Source organism: Bombina bombina, chromosome 4, assembly GCF_027579735.1.
Source record: "Bombina bombina isolate aBomBom1 chromosome 4, aBomBom1.pri, whole genome shotgun sequence".
Lineage (NCBI taxonomy): Eukaryota > Metazoa > Chordata > Amphibia > Anura > Bombinatoridae > Bombina > Bombina bombina.
In genome coordinates this window covers 165,085,074-165,109,327 of record NC_069502.1, presented here as the reverse complement: position 1 = coordinate 165,109,327, position 24,254 = coordinate 165,085,074, and the positions used below count along the sequence as shown (strand labels likewise).

Sequence of the window (24,254 nt, the reverse complement as noted above, 5' to 3'; positions counted from 1 at the left end):
AAGGTCTAAACACAGTCTTGATTCTAACTAAAGCCTGACAAAATGCCTGAACGTCTGGAACATCTGCCAAACGCTTGTGCAATAGAAAAGACAGAGCAGAAATCTGTCCCTTTAAGGAACTAGCTGACAATCCTTTTTCCAAACCTTCTTGGAGAAAATATAATATCCTGGGAATCCTGACCTTACTCCATGAGTAACCATTGGATTCACACCAATAATTCTTATGGTAAATTCTCCTGGTGACAGGCTTTGTGTGCCTGTATTAAGGTATCGATAACTGACTCGGAGAAGCCACGCTTTGATAAAATCAACCGTTCAATCTCCAGGCAGTCCGTCTCAGAGAAATTAGATTTGGATGGTTGAAAGGACCCTGAATGACATGTCCACTAGATCTGCATACCCGGTCCTGCGTGGCCACGCAGGTGCTATCAGAATCACTGATGCTCTCTCCTGCTTGATCTTGGCAATCAGTCGAGGGAGCAGATGAAACGGTGGAAACACATAAGCTTGGCATTCTGGCGAGACGCCATGAGATCCAGTTCTGGTTTGTCCCAACGATGAATCAGTTGTGCAAACACCTCCGGATGGAGTTCCCACTCTCCCGGATGAAAAGTCTGACGACTTAGAAAATCCGCCTCCCAGTTCTCTACACCTGGGATATGGATAGCTGATAAGTGACAAGAGTGAATCTCTGCCCAGCGAATTATTTTTGAAACTTCTAACATCGCTAGTTAACTTTTTGTTCCCCCTTGATGGTTGATGTAAGCTACAGTTGTGATGTTGTCCGACTGAAATCTGATGTACCTCAGAGTTGCTAACTGAGGCCAAGCCTGAAGAGCATTGAATATCACTCTTAGTTCCAGAATATTTATTGGAAGGAGAGACTCCTCCTGAGTCCACGATCCCTGTGCCTTCAGGGAGTTCCAGACTGTACCCCAACCTAGAAGGCTGGCATCTGTTGTTACAATTGTCCAATCTGGCCTGCGAAAGGTCATACCTTTGGACAGATGGACCCGAGATATGATCTTTATTGCATAAAGTGAAATCAGTACATTTGGTACACATTCTAAGAGGGGGTTCCACCATGGCTTTTAAACATAATGAACAAGGAGTTTCCTCTATGTCAGACATGTTTATACAGACTAGCAATGAGACTAGCAAGCTTGGAAAACACTTTAAATCAAGTTAACAAGCAAATATAAAAAACGGTACTGTGCCTTTAAGAGAAACAAATTTTGTCAGAATTTGAAAAACAGTGAAAAAATGCAGTAAATCAAACAAAATTTTTACAGTGTATGTAATAAGCTAGCAGAGCATTGCACCCACTTGCAAATGGATGATTAACCCCTTAGTTCAAAAACCGGATCAAAAAAACGAAATAGACGTTTTTTAACAGTCACAACCAACTGCCACAGCTTTCTGTGGCCCTAACTTACCCAATAAACGACTTTGGAAAGCCTTTGGGCCCTATAGAAATGTCCTATAGCATTCAGAGGGCCTTTGAGGGAATCTGGATGTCTTAGTCTGTAATTTTAACTGCGCAAAAAAGCGCTAAAATAGGCCCCTCCCACTCATACTACAACAGTGGAAAGCCTCAGGAAACTGTTTCTAGGCAAAATTTAAGCCAGCCATGTGGAAAAAACTAGGCCCCAATAAAGTTTTATCACCAAAGCATATATAAAAACTGTTAAACATGCCAGCAAACGTTTTATATTGCAACATCATAAGGGTATTACCCCTGGGAGTAAGCATGATACCAGTCGTTATTAAATCACTGTATTCAGGCTTAACTTACATTAATCCGGTATCAGCAGCATTTTCTAGTGTTTTCCATCTCTAGAAAAAAATATAACTGCACATACCTCATAGCAGAGTAAACTGCACGCCATTCTCTCGCTGAAGTTACCTCACTCCTCAGACATATGTGAGAACAGCAATGGATCTTAGTTACAACCTGCTAAGATCATAGAAACCTCAGGCAGATTCTTCTTCTATTTACTGCCTGAGATAAAATAGCACAACTCCGGTACTATTTAAAAATAACAAACTTTTGATTTAACCACTCTCGCTAACGACCTCCTTGCTTGTTGAGAGTTGCAAGAGAATGACTGGCTATGACAGTTAGGGGAGGAGCTAAATTACAGCTCTGCTGTGGGTGTCCTCTTGCAACTTCCTGTTGGGAATGAGAATATCCCACAAGTAATGGATGATCCGTGGACTGGATACACCTTACAAGAGAAATAAAGATTTAGAAAAAAAAAAAAAAAGAAACAAATTCTCTCACATTAACAGGAATATCCTGAGCATTAGATGTTTAAGGAACAACAACAGTTAATGGATTACTACTAATGGAAATATTGTCTGCATTTAAAAGTTTATCATGACAATTATCACAAACTACAGCCGGAGGAACAGTTACCACATGTTTACAACAAAAGCACTTAGCTTTGGTAGAACCGACATCAGGCAGCAGGATTCCAATAGTAGATTCTGAGACAGGGTCAGATTGAGACATCTTGCAATATGTAATAGAAAAAATAACATATAAAGCAAAATTAGCAATTTCCTTATATGACAGTTTCAGGAATGGGAAAAAATGCAAACAAAATAAGCCTCTGGAAACCAGAAGCAAAATGAAATAGACTTAAATAATGTCAAAAGTCTGGCGCTAAGTATGACGCCCACAACTGACAAAATATTTTTTGGCGCCAAGAACGTCTGCAACAAACACAAGCGTCATAGATGACGCAACCACGTGAAAACTCTTGGCGCCAACAAAGACGCTGGAAATGACGAAATTACGTCAACAAATGTAATTCTCGCGCTAAAAAAGTCTTGGGCCAAGAATGACGCAATAAATTATAGCATTTTGTGCTCCCGTGAGCCTAACAGCCCGCAATTTAGAAAAGAGAGTCAATTTGAAAATTTCAGGTAAGAATATTTTTTTTTTTCTTTTTTATATATTTCCCAAAATGAAACTGACAGTCTGCAAAAATTAAATATACTGATAAACCTGAATCATGGCAAATATAAGTACAAAAACAGAATTTATGCTTACCTGATAAATTACTTTCTCTTGTGGTGTATCCAGTCCACGGATTCATCCTTTACTTGTGGCATATTCTCCTTCCCTACAGGAAGTGGCAAAGAGAGCACACAGCAGAGCTGTCCATATAGCTCCCCCTCTAGCTACACCCCCCAGTCATTCGACCGAAGGTTAGGAAGAAAAAGGAGAAACCATAGGGTGCAGTGGTGACTGTAGTTTAAACAAAAAAAATCTACCTGACTTAATAGCCAGGGCAGGCCCTGGACCGGATACACCACAAGAGAAAGTAATTTATCAGGTAAGCATAAATTCTGTTTTCTCTTGTAAGGTGTATCCAGTCCATGGATTCATCCTTTACTTGTGGGATACCAATACCAAAGCTTTAGGACACGGATGAAGGGAGGGAACAAGACAGGTACCTTAAACGGAAGGCACTACTGCTTGTAAAACCTTTCTCCTAAAAATAGCCTCCGAAGAAGCAAAAGTATCGAATTTGTAAAATTTGGAAAAAGTATGCAGCGAAGACCAAGTCGCTGCCTTACAAATCTGTTCAACAGAAGCCTCATTTTTAAAAGCCCATGTGGAAGCCACTGCTCTGGTAGAATGAGCAGTAATTGTTTCAGGAGGCTGCTGGCCAGCAGTCTCATAGGCCAAACGGAGGATGCTTTTCAGCCAAAGGGAAAGAGAGGTAGCGGTCGCCTTCTGACCTCTCCTCTTACCAGAATAGATAACAAACAATGAAGTTGTTTGTCTGAAATCCTTAGTGGCTTGTAAATAGAACTTTAAAGCACAAACCACATCAAGATTGTGTAACAGACGTTTCTTCTTCGACGAAGGATTAGGACACAGAGAAGGAACAACAATTTCCTGATTAATATTCTTATTAGACACAACCTTAGGAAGAAAACCGGGTTTAGTACGTAAAACAACCTTATCCGCATGGAACACCAGGTAAGGTGAATCACACTGTAAAGCAGATAACTCTGAAACTCTTCGAGCAGAAGAGATAGCTACCAAAAACAAAACTTTCCAAGATAAAAGCTTAATATCTATGGAATGTAAAGGTTCAAACGGAACCCCTTGCAGAACTGAAAGAACTAAATTCAGACTCCATGGCGGAGCCACAGGTCTATTAACAGGCTTGACTAAAGCCTGACTAAACGTTTGAACGTCTGGTACCTCTGCCAGACATTTGTGAAAAAGAATAGACAAGGCAGATATCTGTCCCCTTAAGGAACTAGCTGATAATCCTTTCTCCAATCCATCTTGGAGAAAGGACAAAATCCTGGGAATCCTAACCTTACTCCATGAGTAACCCTTGGATTCGCACCAAAAAAGATATTTTCGCCAAATCTTATGGTAGATCTTCCTGGTGACAGGCTTTCTAGCCTGAATCAGGGTATCAATGACCGACTCAGAGAACCCACGCTTTGATAGAGTTAGGCGTTCAATCTCCAAGCAGTCAGACGCAGAGAAATTAGATTTGGATGTTTGAAAGGACCTTGTATTAGAAGGTCCTGCCTCACTGGTAGTGTCCATGGTGGCACAGAGGACATGTCCACTAGGTCTGCATACCAGGTCCTGCGTGGCCACGCAGGCGCTATTAGAATCACTGAAGCCCTCTCCTGCTTCATTCTGGCAACCAGACGCGGGAGGAGAGGAAACGGTGGAAAAACATAGGCCAGATTGAAAGACCAAGTCGCTGCTAGAGCATCTATCAACACCGCCTGGGGATCCCGGGACCTGGACCCGTAAAAAGGAAGTTTGGTGTTCTGACGGGACGCCATCAGATCCAATTCTGGAGTGCCCCATAGCTGAGTCAGCTGGGCAAACACCTCCGGGTGGAGTTCCCACTCCCCCGGGTGAAAAGTCTGACGACTTAGGAAATCCACCTCCCAGTTGTCTACTCCTGGGATGTGAATTGCTGAGAGATGGCAAGAGTGATCCTCTGCCCACCTGATTATTTTGGTTACTTCCATCATTGCTAGGGAACTCCTTGTTCCCCCTTGATGATTGACATAAGCTACAGTCGTGATGTTGTCCGACTGAAATCTGATGAATTTGGCCGCAGCTAGCTGAGGCCATGCCTGAAGAGCGTTGAATATCGCCCTCAGTTCCAGAATGTTTATCGGGAGAAGAGCTTCTTCCCGAGACCATAAGCCCTGAGCTTTCAGGGAGTTCCAGACTGCACCCCAGCCCAACAGACTGGCGTCGGTCGTTACGATGATCCACTCTGGTCTGCGGAAACACATTCCCTGAGACAGGTGATCCTGAGACAACCACCAGAGAAGAGAATCTCTGGTCCTCTGGTCCAACTGTATTTGAGGAGACAAATCTGCATAATCCCCATTCCACTGTTTGAGCATGCACAGTTGCAGTGGTCTGAGGTGTATCCGTGCAAAAGGGACTATGTCCATTGCCGCTACCATTAGTCCGATTGTCTCCATGCACTGAGCTACAGATGGCCGAGGAATGGAATGAAGAGCTCGGCAAGCAGTTAAGAGTTTTACCTTTCTGAACTCCGTCAGAAATATTTTCATTTCTACCGAGTCTATTAGGGTTCCTAGGAAGGGAACTCTTGTGAGGGGGGAGAGAGAACTCTTTTTGATGTTCACCTTCCACCTGTGAGACCTCAGAAAGGCCAATACAATTTCCGTGTGAGACTTGGCTCTTTGGAAAGTCGACGCCTGAATTAAGATGTCGTCTAGATAAGGCGCCACTGCTATGCCCCGCGGTCTTAGAACCGCCAGGAGGGACCCTAGCACCTTTTTGAAAATTCTGGGAGCGGTGGCCAACCCAAAAGGAAGAGCCACAAACTGATAATGCTTTTCTGGAAAGGCGAACCTGAGAAACTGGTGATGATCTTTGTGGATAGGAATATGTAGGTACGCATCCTTTAGATCCACGGTAGTCATATATTGACCCTCCTGGATCATTGGTAAGATTGTCCGAATGGTCTGCATCTTGAATGATGGGCCTCTGAGGAACTTGTTTAGAATTTTGAGATCCAGGATTTGGTCTGAAAGTTCCTTCTTTTTTGGGAACCACAAACAGGTTTGAGTAAAACCCCAGCCCTTGTTCCGCAATTGGAACTGGGTGGATCACTCCCATTGTATGTAGGTCTTCTACACAGCGTAAGAACGCCTCTTTCTTTGTCATGTCTGAAGACAGAGGAGAAATATGGAACCTTCCCCTTGGAGGGGAGTCTTTGAATTCTAGAAGATATCCCTGGGATACGATCTCTAAGGCCCAGGGATCGTGTACGTCTCTTGCCCAGGCCTGAGCGAAGAGAGAGAGTCTGCCCCCTACTAGATCCAGTCCCGGATCGGGGGCTACCCCTTCATGCTGTCTTAGAGGCAGCAGCATGCTTCTTGGCCTGTTTACCCTTGTTCCAGCCCTGGTAAGGCTTCCAGGCTGCCCTGGGTTGTGAAGTGTTACCCTCTTGCTTTGCAGCAGGGGAGGATGAAGCAAGACCGGTCCTGAAATTCCGAAAGGAACGAAAATTATTTTGTTTGTTCTTCGTCTTGAAGGACTTGTCCTGGGGGAGAGCATGGCCTTTTCCCCCAGTGATTTCTGAAATAATCTCTTTCAATTCAGGCCCGAAGAGGGTCTTTCCTTTGAAAGGGATGTTCAATAGTTTGGACTTTGACGACACATCTGCCGACCAGGACTTTAGCCATAACGCCCTGCGCGCTAAAATGGCGAAACCTGAATATTTTGCCGCTAACTTAGCTATTTGGAAAGCGGCATCTGTGATAAAAGAATTAGCCAGCTTAAGAGCCTTAATTCTGTCCATAATGTCCTCATATGAGGTCTCCGTCTGGAGCGCATCTTCCAGCGCTTCGAACCAGAAAGCAGCTGCAGTGGTTACAGGAACAATGCACGCAATAGGTTGGAGAAGAAAACCTTGTTGAACAAAAATTTTCTTAAGTAAACCCTCTAATTTTTTATCCATAGGGTCTTTAAAAGCACAACTGTCTTCGATTGGTATAGTTGTGCGTTTAGCAATTGAAGAAACAGCCCCCTCCACCTTAGGGACCGTCTGCCACGAGTTCCGCATGGGGTTAGATATGGGGAACATTTTCTTAAAAACAGGGGGGGGGGGGGAACGAAGGGAATACCTGGTTTATCCCACTCCCTAGTAATGATATCCGCAATCCTCTTAGGGACCGGGAACACATCAGTGTAGACAGGAACTTCTAGGTACTTGTCCATTTTACACAATTTCTCTGGAACCACCATAGGGTCGCAGTCATCCAGAGTAACTAATACCTCCCTGAGCAATAAGCGGAGGTGTTCTAGTTTAAATTTAAAAGCCAACGTATCTGAGTCTGTCTGAGGAGCAACCTTTCCCAAATCGGAAATTTCTCCCTCAGACAGCACATCCCTCACCCCCATTTCAGAGCGTTGTGAGTGTATATCACTAAAGCATCAGAATGCTCAGAATCTGTTCTTAAAACAGAGCTATCACACTTTGCAGGTAACACGGGCAGTTTAGATAAAAACACTGAGAGGGTATTATCCATGACTGCCGCCAAGTCTTGTAAGGTAAAAGAGTTAGACGCACTAGAGGTGCTAGGCGTCCCTTGAGTGGGCGTAACTGGTTGTGACACTTGGGGAGAGGTTAACGGGCTAACCTCATTACCTTCTATCTGAGAATCATCTAGGGCCACATTTTTAAGTGCAACAATATGTTCTTTAAAGTGTATAGACATATCAGTACAAGTGGGACACATTCTGAGAGGGGGTTCCAACACATTGAACAAGGATTTTCCTTGGTGTCAGACATGTTTAACAGACTAGTAGTAAGACAAACAGGCTTAGAAATCACTTTAATCAAGCAAAAACACACTTTGCAAAAAACGTTACTGTGCCTTTAAGAGATAAAAAGGCACACAATTTTTCCAAAACAGTGAAAAATGCAGCAAACTTTTCGAAATTTTCACAGTATGTACCTAAAGCATTAGTAAGATTGCACCACTAGCAATAAAAACGATTAACCCCTTAATGCCCAAACCGGATCGATATTAAGCCAACAGACCGGTTAAAACAACTTCAGCACCTTGCCACAGCTCTGCTGTGGCCCTACCTGCCCTTGGGAGTCAGATTTGTGGGGAAAAAGCTTCTTATGTGTCCTCAAACTGTAGCAGGACCCTCCATGTGAAACAGCCTGAAGTTCTAGTCACTAAAACTGCGCATCTGAGGCGCGAAATTAGGCCCCTCCCACCTTACTCCAGTGCTCTGAGGCCTAAAGAAACACTCCTAAGTGTTTTAATAATAGCCATGTGGGTAACAACCCCTGAAAGAAACCCAAAGGAACCTTCAAAGTGTCTCAAAAAACGATATTTTTCAATAAAAACCGTTTGCCATTAAGTAGTGTCAACCAGCATAAATTAGCCCTGTTATGTAAGCTAGCAATTCCATACTTAGTCTCTGAATACAGCATACCCTTCCCTCATGGGGATCTTATCAGTCTTTTCTAGCATTATCACAGTCTTGCCTAGAAATAAATGACTGAACATACCTCATTGCAGCCTGACCTGCAAACCGTTCCCCCCCAACTGAAGTTTTCTTGTACTCCTCAGTCCTTTGTGGGAACAGCAGTGGATTTTAGTTACAACATGCTAAAATCATCTTCCTCCCTGCAGAAATCTTCATCTATTTTCTGCTAGAGAGTAAATAGTACACACCGGTACCATTTAAAATAACCAACTTTTGCTTGTAGAAAATAAAAACTACAATTCTAACACCACATTCACTTTACCCTTCCGATTGCTTAGAGCCGGCAAAGAGAATGACTGGGGGGTGGAGCTAGAAGGGGAGCTATATGGACAGCTCTGCTGTGTGCTCTCTTTGCCACTTCCTGTAGGGAAGGAGAATATCCCACAAGTAAAGGATGAATCCGTGGACTGGATACACCTTACAAGAGAAACATATATTTAGAACTTTACATATAAAGTGCCAAACCATAGCTGAGAGTGTCTTAAATAAAACATACTTACCAAAAGAGACTCATCTACATAAAGTAGATAGCCAAACCAGTACTGAAACGAGAATCAGTAGAGGTAATGGTATATAAGAGTATATTGTCGATCTGAAAAGGGAGGTAGGAGATGAATCTCTACGACCGATAACAGAGAACCTATGAAATAGATCCCCGTTAGGATGACCATTGTATTCAATAGGTAATACTCCCTTCAAATCCCTCTGTCATTCACTGCACTCTGAGAAGAACCGGCTTCAGCATGCTGAGAAGCGCATATCAACGTAGAAATCTAGCACAAACTTACTTCACCACCTGCATAGGAGGCAAAGTTTGTAAAACTAAATTGTGGGTGTGGTGGAGGGTGTATTTATAGGCATTTTGAGGTTTGGGAAACTTTGCCCCTCCTGGTAGGAATGTATATCCCATACGTCACTAGCTCATGGACTCTTGCCAATTACATGAAATAAATATATATATATATATATATATATATATATATATCTTGTCACTGGCTTTCAGCTAAAGCATTAGTGTTCCTTACCAAGAGAATGAAGCAATTTAGACAATAGAAGGAAAATTGTTCGATCTATCTGAATCATGAAATAAAAACTGAGTTTCATGTCGCTTTAAAAAAGTGCAGAATGAAACTAATCCCACCAAAATATAAAAACATAAATAGCAGGGAAAAGAGAGTGTAATCTCATGATAATATGTCATGAGGATTTTATATTTTTCTGGCTTTGGTAACCACAAACAAGCAGGATAAAAAATTCCTCTGATTTACTTTTTATGAGATCAAAGTGGCTAACAACAGAATACGAGATTATGATTGCTTGTGCTAAATGGGAAGCCATTTTTAAAAATTATTATATCAAAGAAGATCTGTAAAGTTTGAGATTAATTAATTTTGTGTTTTTAACTCATGTACTAAGTTACTACGTAACTCATAAGGGACAGTTTAGTTAAAATTAAACTTTTGTAATTCAGCATTCATTTTTAAACGTTTCCAATTTACTTCTACTTTAAAAAAAAATTTCTCTTGGTGTCCTTGTTGAAGAGCAAATCTAGGTAGGCTCACAGGTTGCAAGTGTCTTTAGCACTCTATTGCAGCTGTTTCAAACAATGTTTGTCGTATTCTATAGAGTTCCAAATACATATACCTGCCACTAAAACTACCTATATTTACTCCTTAACAAAAGATACCAAGTGAACAAAGCAAATTTGATAATAGATGTACATTTTGACTTTACTGTGCCTTTAAGCTGAAACAAACCAAGATCTTGGTTGTTATTTTTCCACTAAATACAGTAACCAATACACACAAGTAACACCCCCTAAAATGAAAGATAGGGATTCCTGAAAATATGAAGATTTGCATCCTGTGTCAGTAATTTATAAAATGTTGTTAGTGCTACATTTTTAACACACAAACTGTAATTGAAATGTAACATTGAGTATTCACTTATGCACTGACAACTTTTAAATTAATAATTTTTGCAAAAATGCTTCAAATTGCATCTGAATACTGCTGCATTTCCAAAGGCTGTTATGACACGAAAAGAGAGCAGTACCCAAAAACAGAAACTAGGCACGACAACACCAGGAGTCATTGGCTCCTAGACTTTTACCCTGGGATCCTAATTTTTGGGGTTATTCTCCATATATCCATTTGCAAATACCACTGTCTGGCTCCTAAATATTCTTACTAGATCCTACATTCTAAACAGATTTGACAACCACTGGCTAAAGGTATCACGGCAGAAACTTACCTGTCTATTAAAAAGGCACAGATAAGGTTCTTGGCATGCTTTGAAATCTCAACATCTTCAGGGAAGTTCAATGAATTTTTGTGATCCATAATTTTACTGTAGGTGCCGACCAGGGAGTCCGCATAAAATGGGGTATCACCTGTAAGAAAAGAAACCACAAAGCTAATTTATTTTCATTACATTGTGTACATTTTATGTGCAACAAACACCTATCAAAACCTAAACATTTAAAAAAAAAAAATTATGTTATCTTTTACTTTTATTTCATATTAAATACTTCATTTGCTATTAATTTAGGTAAATGCCTGGTCTTAGCAATTTTAAAGCTAAGAGATATTTCTATCCACTAAAAGAAGAAAAAGTTAAATGTCATAATTTCTTTAGTTTGTCTGAGTTTCTTAAAGGGACACTGTACACTAGATTTTTCTTTGCATAATTGTTTTGTAGATTATCTCTTTATATAGCCCATCTGGGAGTGTTTTTGTAACACTGTATAGTTTTGCTTTTTTTAAATAACATTGTGCTGATTTTCAGACTACTAACCAAGCCCCAAAGTTTTATATGTATACTGATGTCTACAGACTCCTGCTTGATCCCGTTTGTCTAATGGGTATTTTCATATGCACGGTGGGGAGTGTCTGCACATCCTGATTTCCCAGCTCCTTTCACTGGATGTTCAAGCCTAACCTCATCAACAGTGCTAAATTAGGAGCTTCTAAGGAAGTTTTCAAGAGATTTTATACTGGATTGTTAGATCAGTATCTGTGCATATTCTTTACAGAAGTGTCTATTACATGCAGTTATATTTAAATTGGTGTATACTGTCCCTTTAAGCAGCACTCAACAACAAAGGGCTCTCCCCTTTTAACGGGAATGGACAAAAAAGTCTAACCCCCCCCCCCTTGCCTCTTCAGGTGAGTATAACACCCTCACCCTTCCTGGCACATACATATCTTTTTGAGGATTCCGGCTCTGGTTTTCGTTTTCACTTCAAACCACATGACCTGGGGATGCACTAACCTGAGTGTATATAAAGCTTCACCACACCTTAAACAGGTGCTTAGTAATTGAGCTTTGTAGCTGAACTTTAGTTCTTGATATCCTACTCCTGAGAAAAAAAAATATCTCCAGCCTGGGAATCCTGCTGAATCCTGCTGAATATCCTCTCATTCTATTCCTACGGATATCTAATCCATCAGTGAATTCTGGATTCATTTTTTCTTTGCTGCTCAGCCTCATCACAGCTACACACTCTCCCGTTCTACTCTACAACTACCAGGCTGATCGCAGCTGAATCGGGGCTTAACCACACCCCTTGACAAGCCGTGAAGGTAACGGGTCTTGGTCTCCTCCTCCTATCCCCTGCCGGGTCATTCTCCTTTCACCCTGTACTCTCCAACAAGCCTCCAAGGTAACAGGATTTGGCCACTCCCCCTCTGATCAGCTGGGATTCCGTTGCTGCATGGGTAACTCCTGTGTTTACTGTGTGGGTTACGGATTGAAGCTTAACCTCCTGTCGCCTTTCTTAGTCTCTCTGGCAAAACTCAGCTTGTTAATTACTGCATCCGCTGTCAGGCTGAAATTACACTAAGCTGATCTCTCTGGTTTACAGGAGCGGGATGTATGGGGAATATTTCTCTACCGGACTTTCACTAAGCTGTTAACCCTTGCACTTTAAGCTTTCCCCTGAGAGATTATTACCATTTTGTTGCAACAGTTACTACATTGTGCCTGCAACATTGTGTCCAGTTGTTTATCAATTTTTCACTATAGCACTCCTTTGTGTCAAATATCTTGTTTGGCTCATATTGCTAAAGTGATACATGCAATACATTTTCCTCAAGTCTGCAGCTGAGAATCCAAAAATACACCAACATACAGGAATTAATAGAAGCCCTTACAATCGTATTTAGAAAGCATGGAAGACAAGCAAGGGATGCTTGGTAAGTGCTGCTTATTGAGAAGAGCCAATATACAAACTTAAAGGGACATGATACCCAAATGTTGAAACACTTGAAAGTAATGCAGCATAGCTGTAAAAAGCTGACTAGAAAATATCACCTGAACATCTCTATGTTAAAAAGAAAACAGAATTTATGTTTACCTGATAAATTACTTTCTCCAACGGTGTGTCCGGTCCACGGCGTCATCCTTACTTGTGGGATATTCTCTTCCCCAACAGGAAATGGCAAAGAGCCCAGCAAAGCTGGTCACATGATCCCTCCTAGGCTCCGCCTACCCCAGTCATTCGACCGACGTTAAGGAGGAATATTTGCATAGGAGAAACCATATGATACCGTGGTGACTGTAGTTAAAGAAAATAAATTATCAGACCTGATTAAAAAACCAGGGCGGGCCGTGGACCGGACACACCGTTGGAGAAAGTAATTTATCAGGTAAACATAAATTCAGTTTTCTCCAACATAGGTGTGTCCGGTCCACGGCGTCATCCTTACTTGTGAGAACCAATACCAAAGCTTTAGGACACGGATGATGGGAGGGAGCAAATCAGGTCACCTAGATGGAAGGCACCACGGTTTGCAAAACCTTTCTCCCAAAAATAGCCTCAGAAGAAGCAAAAGTATCAAACTTGTAAAATTTGGTAAAAGTGTGCAGTGAAGACCAAGTCGCTGCCCTACATATCTGATCAACAGAAGCCTCGTTCTTGAAGGCCCATGTGGAAGCCACAGCCCTAGTGGAATGAGCTGTGATTCTTTCGGGAGGCTGCCGTCCGGCAGTCTCGTAAGCCAATCTGATGATGCTTTTAATCCAAAAAGAGAGAGAGGTAGAAGTTGCTTTTTGACCTCTCCTTTTACCGGAATAAACAACAAACAAGGAAGATGTTTGTCTAAAATCCTTTGTAGCATCTAAATAGAATTTTAGAGCGCGAACAACATCCAAATTGTGCAACAAACGTTCCTTCTTCGAAACTGGTTTCGGACACAGAGAAGGTACGATAATCTCCTGGTTAATGTTTTTGTTAGAAACAACTTTTGGAAGAAAACCAGGTTTAGTACGTAAAACCACCTTATCTGCATGAAACACCAGATAAGGAGGAGAACACTGCAGAGCAGATAATTCTGAAACTCTTCTAGCAGAAGAAATTGCAACCAAAAACAAAACTTTCCAAGATAATAACTTAATATCAACGGAATGTAAGGGTTCAAACGGAACCCCCTGAAGAACTGAAAGAACTAAGTTGAGACTCCAAGGAGGAGTCAAAGGTTTGTAAACAGGCTTGATTCTAACCAGAGCCTGAACAAAGGCTTGAACATCTGGCACAGCTGCCAGCTTTTTGTGAAGTAACACAGACAAGGCAGAAATCTGTCCCTTCAGGGAACTTGCAGATAATCCTTTTTCCAATCCTTCTTGAAGGAAGGATAGAATCTTAGGAATCTTAACCTTGTCCCAAGGGAATCCTTTAGATTCACACCAACAGATATATTTTGTGGTAAATCTTTCTAGTTACAGGCTTTCTGGCCTGAACAAGAGTATCGATAACAGAATCTGAGAACCCTCGCTTCGATAAGATCAAGCGTTCAATCTCCAGGCAGTCAGCTGGAGTGAGACCAGATTCGGATGTTCGAACGGACCTTGAACAAGAAGGTCTCGTCTCAAAGGTAGCTTCCATGGTGGAGCCGATGACATATTCACCAGATCTGCATACCAAGTCCTGCGTGGCCACGCAGGAGCTATCAAGATCACCGACGCCCTTTCCTGATTGATCCTGGCTACCAGCCTGGGGATGAGAGGAAACGGCGGGAATACATAAGCTAGTTTGAAGGTCCAAGGTGCTACTAGTGCATCCACTAGAGCCGCCTTGGGATCCCTGGATCTGGACCCGTAGCAAGGAACTTTGAAGTTCTGACGAGAGGCCATCAGATCCATGTCTGGAATGCCCCACAGTTGAGTGACTTGGGCAAAGATTTCCGGATGGAGTTCCCACTCCCCCGGATGCAATGTCTGACGACACAGAAAATCCGCTTCCCAATTTTCCACTCCTGGGATGTGGATAGCAGACAGGTGGCAGGAGTGAGACTCCGCCCATAGAATGATTTTGGTCACTTCTTCCATCGCCAGGGAACTCCTTGTTCCCCCCTGATGGTTGATGTACGCAACAGTTGTCATGTTGTCTGATTGAAACCGTATGAACTTGGCCCTCGCTAGCTGAGGCCAAGCCTTGAGAGCATTGAATATCGCTCTCAGTTCCAGAATATTTATCGGTAGAAGAGATTCTTCCCGAGACCAAAGACCCTGAGCTTTCAGGGATCCCCAGACCGCGCCCCAGCCCATCAGACTGGCGTCGGTCGTGACAATGACCCACTCTGGTCTGCGGAAGGTCATCCCTTGTGACAGGTTGTCCAGGGACAGCCACCAACGGAGTGAGTCTCTGGTCCTCTGATTTACTTGTATCCTCGGAGACAAGTTTGTATAGTCCCCATTCCACTGACTGAGCATGCACAGTTGTAATGGTCTTAGATGAATGCGCGCAAAAGGAACTATGTCCATTGCCGCTACCATCAAACCTATCACTTCCATGCACTGCGCTATGGAAGGAAGAGGAACGGAATGAAGTATCCGACAAGAGTCTAGAAGTTTTGTTTTTCTGGCCTCTGTCAGAAAAATCCTCATTTCTAAAGAGTCTATTATTGTTCCCAAGAAGGGAACCCTTGTTGACGGAGATAGAGAACTCTTTTCCACGTTCACTTTCCATCCGTGAGATCTGAGAAAGGCCAGGACGATGTCCGTGTGAGCCTTTGCTTGAGGAAGGGACGACGCTTGAATCAGAATGTCATCCAAGTAAGGTACTACAGCAATGCCCCTTGGTCTTAGCACAGCTAGAAGGGACCCTAGTACCTTTGTGAAAATCCTTGGAGCAGTGGCTAATCCGAAAGGAAGCGCCACGAACTGGTAATGCTTGTCCAGGAATGCGAACCTTAGGAACCGATGATGTTCCTTGTGGATAGGAATATGTAGATACGCATCCTTTAAATCCACCGTGGTCATGAATTGACCTTCCTGGATGGAAGGAAGAATTGTTCGAATGGTTTCCATTTTGAACGATGGAACCTTGAGAAACTTGTTTAAGATCTTGAGATCTAAGATTGGTCTGAACGTTCCCTCTTTTTTGGGAACTATGAACAGATTGGAGTAGAACCCCATCCCTTGTTCTCCTAATAGAACAGGATGAATCACTCCCATTTTTAACAGGTCTTCTACACAACGTAAGAATGCCTGTCTTTTTATGTGGCCTGAAGACAACTGAGACCTGTGGAACCTCCCCCTTGGGGGAAGCCCCTTGAATTCCAGAAGATAACCTTGGGAGACTATCTCTAGCGCCCAAGGATCCAGAACATCTCTTGCCCAAGCCTGAGCGAAGAGAGAGAGTCTGCCCCCCACCAGATCCGGTCCCGGATCGGGGGCCAACATTTCATGCTGTCTTGGTAGCAGTGGCAGGTTTTTTGGCCTGCTTTCCTTTGTTCCAGCCTTGCATTGGTCTCCAAGCTGGCTTGGCTTGAGAAGTATTACCCTCTTGCTTAGAGGACGTAGCACTTTGGGCTGGTCCGTTTCTACGAAAGGGACGAAAATTAGGTTTATTTTTGGCCTTGAAAGGCCGATCCTGAGGAAGGGCGTGGCCCTTACCCCCAGTGATATCAGAGATAATCTCTTTCAAGTCAGGGCCAAACAGCGTTTTCCCCTTGAAAGGAATGTTAAGTAGCTTGTTCTTGGAAGACGCATCAGCTGACCAAGATTTCAACCAAAGCGCTCTGCGCGCCACAATAGCAAACCCAGAATTCTTAGCCGCTAACCTAGCCAATTGCAAAGTGGCGTCTAGGGTGAAAGAATTAGCCAATTTGAGAGCATTGATTCTGTCCATAATCTCCTCATAAGGAGGAGAATCACTATCGACCGCCTTTACCAGCTCATCGAACCAGAAACACGCGGCTGTAGCGACAGGGACAATGCATGAAATTGGTTGTAGAAGGTAACCCTGCTGAACAAACATCTTTTTAAGTAAACCTTCTAATTTTTTATCCATAGGATCTTTGAAAGCACAACTATCTTCTATGGGTATAGTGGTGCGTTTGTTTAAAGTGGAAGCCGCTCCCTCGACCTTGGGGACTGTCTGCCATAAGTCCTTTCTGGGGTCGACCATAGGAAACAATTTTTTAAATATGGGGGGAGGGACGAAAGGAATACCGGGCCTTTCCCATTCTTTATTTACAATGTCCGCCACCCGCTTGGGTATAGGAAAAGCTTCTGGGAGCCCCGGGACCTCTAGGAACTTGTCCATTTTACATAGTTTCTCTGGGATGACCAACTTGTCACAATCATCCAGAGTGGATAATACCTCCTTAAGCAGAATGCGGAGATGTTCCAACTTAAATTTAAACGTAATCACATCAGGTTCAGCTTGTTGAGAAATGTTCCCTGAATCAGTAATTTCTCCCTCAGACAAAACCTCCCTGGCCCCATCAGACTGGTTTAGGGGCCCCTCAGAACCATTATTATCAGCGTCGTCATGCTCTTCAGTATCTAAAACAGAGCAGTCGCGCTTACGCTGATAAGTGTGCATTTTGGCTAAAATGTTTTTGACAGAATTATCCATTACAGCCGTTAATTGTTGCATAGTAAGGAGTATTGGCGCGCTAGATGTACTAGGGGCCTCCTGAGTGGGCAAGACTCGTGTAGACGAAGGAGGGAATGATGCAGTACCATGCTTACTCCCCTCACTTGAGGAATCATCTTGGGCATCATTGTCATTGTCACATAAATCACATTTATTTAAATGAGAAGGAACTCTGGCTTCCCCACATTCAGAACACAGTCTATCTGGTAGTTCAGACATGTTAAACAGGCATAAACTTGATAACAAAGTACAAAAAACGTTTTAAAATAAAACCGTTACTGTCACTTTAAATTTTAAACTGAACACACTTTATTACTGCAATTGCGAAAAAATATGAAGGAATTGTTCAAAATTCACCAAAATTTCACCACAGTGTCTTAAAGCCTTAAAAGTATTGCACACCAAATTTGGAAGCTTTAACCCTTAAAATAACGGAACCGGAGCCGTTTTTAACTTTAACCCCTTTACAGTCCCTGGTATCTGCTTTGCTGAGACCCAACCAAGCCCAAAGGGGAATACGATACCAAATGACGCCTTCAGAAAGTCTTTTCTATGTATCAGAGCTCCTCACACATGCGACTGCATGTCATGCCTCTCAAAAACAAGTGCGCAACACCGGCGCGAAAATGAGGCTCTGCCTATGATTTGGGAAAGCCCCTAAAGAATAAGGTGTCTAAAACAGTGCCTGCCGATATAATCTTATCAAAATACCCAGATTAAATGATTCCTCAAGGCTAAATATGTGTTAATAATGAATCGATTTAGCCCAGAAAAAGTCTACAGTCTTAATAAGCCCTTGTGAAGCCCTTATTTACTATCTTAATAAACATGGCTTACCGGATCCCATAGGGAAAATGACAGCTTCCAGCATTACATCGTCCTGTTAGAATGTGTCATACCTCAAGCAGCAAGAGACTGCTCACTGTTCCCCCAACTGAAGTTAATTGCTCTCAACAGTCCTGTGTGGAACAGCCATGGATTTTAGTAACGGTTGCTAAAATCATTTTCCTCATACAAACAGAAATCTTCATCTCTTTTCTGTTTCTGAGTAAATAGTACATACCAGCACTATTTTAAAATAACAAACTCTTGATTGAATAATAAAAACTACAGTTAAACACTAAAAAACTCTAAGCCATCTCCGTGGAGATGTTGCCTGTACAACGGCAAAGAGAATGACTGGGGTAGGCGGAGCCTAGGAGGGATCATGTGACCAGCTTTGCTGGGCTCTTTGCCATTTCCTGTTGGGGAAGAGAATATCCCACAAGTAAGGATGACGCCGTGGACCGGACACACCTATGTTGGAGAAAGATATTTTACCTCAAAATGTCCTAAGTATTCACACGCCGTTGTAAAGGACTTTAAGCAGCAAATCAGTACGCCTGTCCCAGGACCTGCAAGGGAGCATGTCTCATGCACACTCATGTTATTTCCCTATTCAGTTTAAGGAAGTTTACTATGAAATCTTACGAGAGTTAAGTGAAATCTCATTAGCTCACCTTTCATGCCTGCCTATAAAAGGGGTAGGACTTAAAAAGATTCATTAGTATGTGCAGACATTGGCCCTTCTAAAAAAAACTCTGGTTCGGAGTTATATAGGTAAAAAGAATTTGGGTAATTTCCCATGCTTGGGATGCTCCAATTGTAACAGCATTATTAAAGGCCCTGTGTTTAGTCATCCACGAACTGGACATAAATTTGAAATGAAAGATTTTTATACTTGTAACACAGAGTTTGTTGTGTACCAAATTAAGTGCCCATGTGGTTTGGGGTAGGTTGGCCACCCGTAGTGTCCGCGAACGTATCAACCAACATAAAAGTAACATTAGAACAAAGAAGGTTGATGCACCTGTGGCCAATCATTTTTTATCTGCTGGCCATAATCTAAACCAACTTAGGTTTCAGGTCCTGGAACATATTAAGATCCCTAGGAGGGGTGGGGACAGGGTTAGGATCCTAAAAACTAGAGAGGTCTTTTGGATTAACAAATTGGATACAATGTTTCCAAAGGGGATGAATAAGGAATCTGACCTGTCAATATGTCTTTAAATTTCTATTTTTTAGATTTATGTTAAATAGTTATTTGGTCTGGTTTTTCCTATTTATGCATAAATGTGCATTCCTATGCTCTTTAGGATAGATTTTTAATGGCTTCTGCCTATTTGTGTTAACCTGTGTGTTATAGAGCTTGGTAAATTGGCATAAGGGGTTAACTTGCGTACATTAGGTGCGGTGTGGGTGGGGCTTGTTTAGTATTTAAGGCATGTTCTGTTTAAGTGTAGCCATACATGACTAAGGACTGTGTCCGAAACGTTGTTGTTTGATATTATTGGTCTGTCTGTCTTGCAAGCTGAATAAACCTGCTTGAACAAGGATTGGTGGTGCTGCTTCCTTTTTGCCGTCTATTGTATTGGGGTTATCTGCAGGACCCTTGTTGTGGGCACACCATTTGTCATTCCCAGGTGCTGGATAATCTGGACTTCCTTTTTTACATAGAGATGTTCAGGTGATATTTTCCTGTTAGGTTTTTACAGTTATGTTTCATCACTTTCAAGTGATTTAGCATGAGTATTATGTCCCTTTAAGGAATGGTTTAATTTCAGTCTATGTTGGCTCTCCCAACACCACTCTCTTGTGAAGAATAGAGAGGAGGGCAGAACAAGAAAACACAGACCTAGCACATCATGCTGAAAGTAAACTATACTTAGAAGTTGACATAAAATGCAAAATTTCCTGCCACCTAAACCTGTGCAGGAGCAACACACACACACACCTAAACCTGTGCTGGAGCGATACAGACACCTAAACCTGTGCTGGAGCGACAGACACCAAAACCTAAGCAGGAGCGACACACACCTAAACCTGTGCAGATTCAGAAATTTGTAAGGCAAACTCACCACCATTTGTCCTTATAAAACATATCTGTTTTAGCTTCCCACGGAGCAGAAACTGCCCTTATAGAATAAACCTGTAGCACCTATGTTATAAGTATATCATCCCCTGAAAGACTGCAATGGTGCAACAATCAGCACACCAGTAAACTGTAGTCTTTTGTTGTTATCTCCACAACAAGTACAAGACACCCTTTAAAGTGAATGTCAACTCAAGCATACCCGTTTACGCCATATGTTAAATCGATACAATTTAGGGGGACATTCATTCATCGTTATTGCAGATCTTATATTTGAAAGTTGATAAATACCGTATAATATTGTTTTTTCGATCGCGCTTCCTCCACCTGCCCCTTAGTCCCTCTTTTTGTGGTTGATTGACATCAACGATTTCCAATCGTCTTTCTCTCCCCCCACCCCCCCCCCCCCCCCGCATTCAACCCTTTTTTCCAACGTCATACGCTTCTTCTGCGCATGCATTAGATGAGAATCTCCTTTTTCGGAAGCGATGCCCATCCATGAGACACGCATGCTCTTAGATAGAACCTAGACTTCCTGTGTACAGTGACCGAGTATACGCGTCTTCACCAGCTGAAATGCATGCGCAGATTAAGTACATCCGTTTTGAACTCATGCGCATAGTAAGGGCGCATAGTAAGGGCTCCACGGGTGCTCGCTTCAGAGATTAACAAGGAAGTGCCGGGTTGGAGGAGCTCCATCTCAAAACGGAGCTAAGTTATTATGTCAAATAGATTACAAATGGTTTATATATATATATATATATGTATATATATATATATATATATATATATATATATATATATATATATATATATATATTTATTTATTTTTTAAAGTTAGCGGTTTGAATTGCAAGGTGTTAAAGAAGTGTTAGGAGGCTTCAGGAGTTGGAAACTTGACATTCACTTTAAATCGGTTAGGATAGATGTATTTGGCTGGGAGCCACTTCCGAGATGTAAAGGGGTGTCCACTAACGTCAACAGGAAAATGAGAGAAAAAAGATATACATGAAACTGGAAGGAGAGCTACTATGTCCTAAAGAAACATAAAAAGGAGGATGGCTCCTGTAGCTCAGCTACAAGTCTATTCAAAGTAATAAACAAAAAGAAAACCCTCTGATATGGGACACCAAATGGACAAATGAAGAAATTAGTAGGGCTTCAAGTAACCAGATTAATAATAGTCTAGTCAAAATTAAACTTTCATGATTCAGATAGAGCATGTAATTTTTTTTTTAATTTTTTTTTTATAATTTTTATTGAGGTTTAGTTCAAAGTACACAGTCAATGCCTTCCAATACAGTCAATATACAAAATTGTTTCAAACAATACAAGCGAAGGTAATACACCCATAATGTACATAGTATAATTATATGGCATCATTTGAGAAAAAAAAAGAAAGATCAGTAGGTATACTTGTACTTATTAATTAAATGCTATGTCTTCTAGATGGAATCAGAGGCCACTTTTGGACCCCTCTGTATTACATAAACATGGAGTTACAGAAGACAACTATAAACAATAGGGGACCACTTTTGGGTCCCAATTGGTAAACCTCTATTTTAAGTTTTGTAGGTTTATTACTAGGTTTTTGAAAACATAAATCCTTGCTAGATAAATACTAACCTTTGAAATAACATCCACAGCCAGGCACTGTATATTTTAATAATAAGCTCTAATCTGGGGACCCAGTGAGCCTAAACTACCCATGGGGACATAAACAAATAACTGCTGGCCACTCCAATGCTCTCAACTATTTACAGAGATTTTTATTGTGAGTGGACAGCTTCATTAAAACCAATAACAGGGAGACAGAACACATTAAGATCCTGATATTCATGGCAGACCTAGAGATCCATGCTATGGGGAAGTAGGTACATTACAATAAGTGAGGCTTGTTCTGTTGTGATGAAAGTCGGTTAGCTATTTACTACAAGAGCTAATTCAAAAACACTCACAAATTGATAAGTTTATAGGGACCAAGTCAGTTTATTTGAAAGGGTAAGCTAAGGAACCTATTGTGTCTGTAATAGTTGGGGACCAGATATGTGCTTAACTTTGTAAAGGAGCAATGCAGTACATAAAAGGCTCTGGAAAGGTAAAACCAGTGTCAATATAGTGAGTAGAGTGTATTGTCTGCTATGTAGGTACATTATATTATATTAATCCCCCCAATATTAAGGTAGTAAAAAAGGTGAACATGCTTTTGCCGTCTCGGCCGCTGACAGCTCAGCATTAGTAGTATAGTACACAGGTAGTACACAGGGGTAAGAGTTACAGACATAACAGAAATATGAGCCCCTAGAATCCAAGTTTATAGAAAAAAACATAATTTATGTAAGAACTTACCTGATAAATTCATTTCTTTCATATTAGCAAGAGTCCATGAGCTAGTGACGTATGGGATATACATTCCTACCAGGAGGGGCAAAGTTTCCCAAACCTCAAAATGCCTATAAATACACCCCTCACCACACCCACAATTCAGTTTAACGAATAGCCAAGAAGTGGGGTGATAAAAAAGTGCGAAAGCATATAAAATAAGGAATTGGAATAATTGTGCTTTATACAAAATCATAACCACCACAAAAAAAGGGCGGGCCTCATGGACTCTTGCTAATATGAAAGAAATGAATTTATCAGGTAAGTTCTTACATAAATTATGTTTTCTTTCATGTAATTAGCAAGAGTCCATGAGCTAGTGACGTATGGGATAATGACTACCCAAGATGTGGATCTTTCCACACAAGAGTCACTAGAGAGGGAGGGATAAAATAAAGACAGCCAATTCCTGCTGAAAATAATCCACACCCAAAATCAAGTTTAACGAAAAACAGAAGCAGAAGATTCAAACTGAAACCGCTGCCTGAAGTACTTTTCTACCAAAAACTGCTTCAGAAGAAGAAAATACATCAAAATGGTAGAATTTAGTAAAAGTATGCAAAGAGGACCAAGTTGCTGCTTTGCAGATCTGGTCAACCGAAGCTTCATTCCTAAACGCCCAGGAAGTAGATACTGACCTAGTAGAATGAGCTGTAATTCTCTGAGGCGGAATTTTACCCGACTCAACATAGGCAAGATGAATTAAAGATTTCAACCAAGATGCCAAAGAAATGGCAGAAGCTTTCTGGCCTTTCCTAGAACCGGAAAAGATAACAAATAGACTAGAAGTCTTACGGAAAGATTTCGTAGCTTCAACATAATATTTCAAAGCTCTAACAACATCCAAAGAATGCAACGATTTCTCCTTAGAATTCTTAGGATTAGGACATAATGAAGGAACCACAATTTCTCTACTAATGTTGTTGGAATTCACAACTTTAGGTAAAAATTCAAAAGAAGTTCGCAACACCGCCTTATCCTGATGAAAAATCAGAAAAGGAGACTCACAAGAAAGAGCAGATAATTCAGAAACTCTTCTAGCAGAAGAGATGGCCAAAAGGAACAAAACTTTCCAAGAAAGTAATTTAATGTCCAATGAATGCATAGGTTCAAACGGAGGAGCTTGAAGAGCTCCCAGAACCAAATTCAAACTCCAAGGAGGAGAAATTGACTTAATGACAGGTTTTATACGAACCAAAGCTTGTACAAAACAATGAATATCAGGAAGAATAGCAATCTTTCTGTGAAAAAGAACAGAAAGAGCAGAGATTTGTCCTTTCAAAGAACTTGCGGACAAACCCTTATCTAAACCATCCTGAAGAAACTGTAAAATTCTCGGAATTCTAAAAGAATGCCAAGAAAAATGATGAGAAAGACACCAAGAAATATAAGTCTTCCAGACTCTATAATATATCTCTCGAGATACAGATTTACGAGCCTGTAACATAGTATTAATCACGGAGTCAGAGAAACCTCTTTGACCAAGAATCAAGCGTTCAATCTCCATACCTTTAAATTTAAGGATTTCA

General features: G+C 41.5%; 1 protein-coding gene across 3 annotated transcripts in view; it reads right to left on the bottom strand.

Moving 5' to 3' along the window:
- The window catches only part of ROCK2 (Rho associated coiled-coil containing protein kinase 2), a 653,542-nt gene that overhangs the window by 300,157 nt on the left and 329,131 nt on the right, over positions 1 to 24,254 (bottom strand). For all 3 annotated transcript variants that reach the window (XM_053709676.1, XM_053709677.1, XM_053709678.1), the window contains exon 7: positions 10,802 to 10,940. In XM_053709676.1, the coding sequence (XP_053565651.1) occupies positions 10,802 to 10,940 (139 nt within the window). The remainder of the gene's footprint in view (positions 1 to 10,801; positions 10,941 to 24,254) is intronic.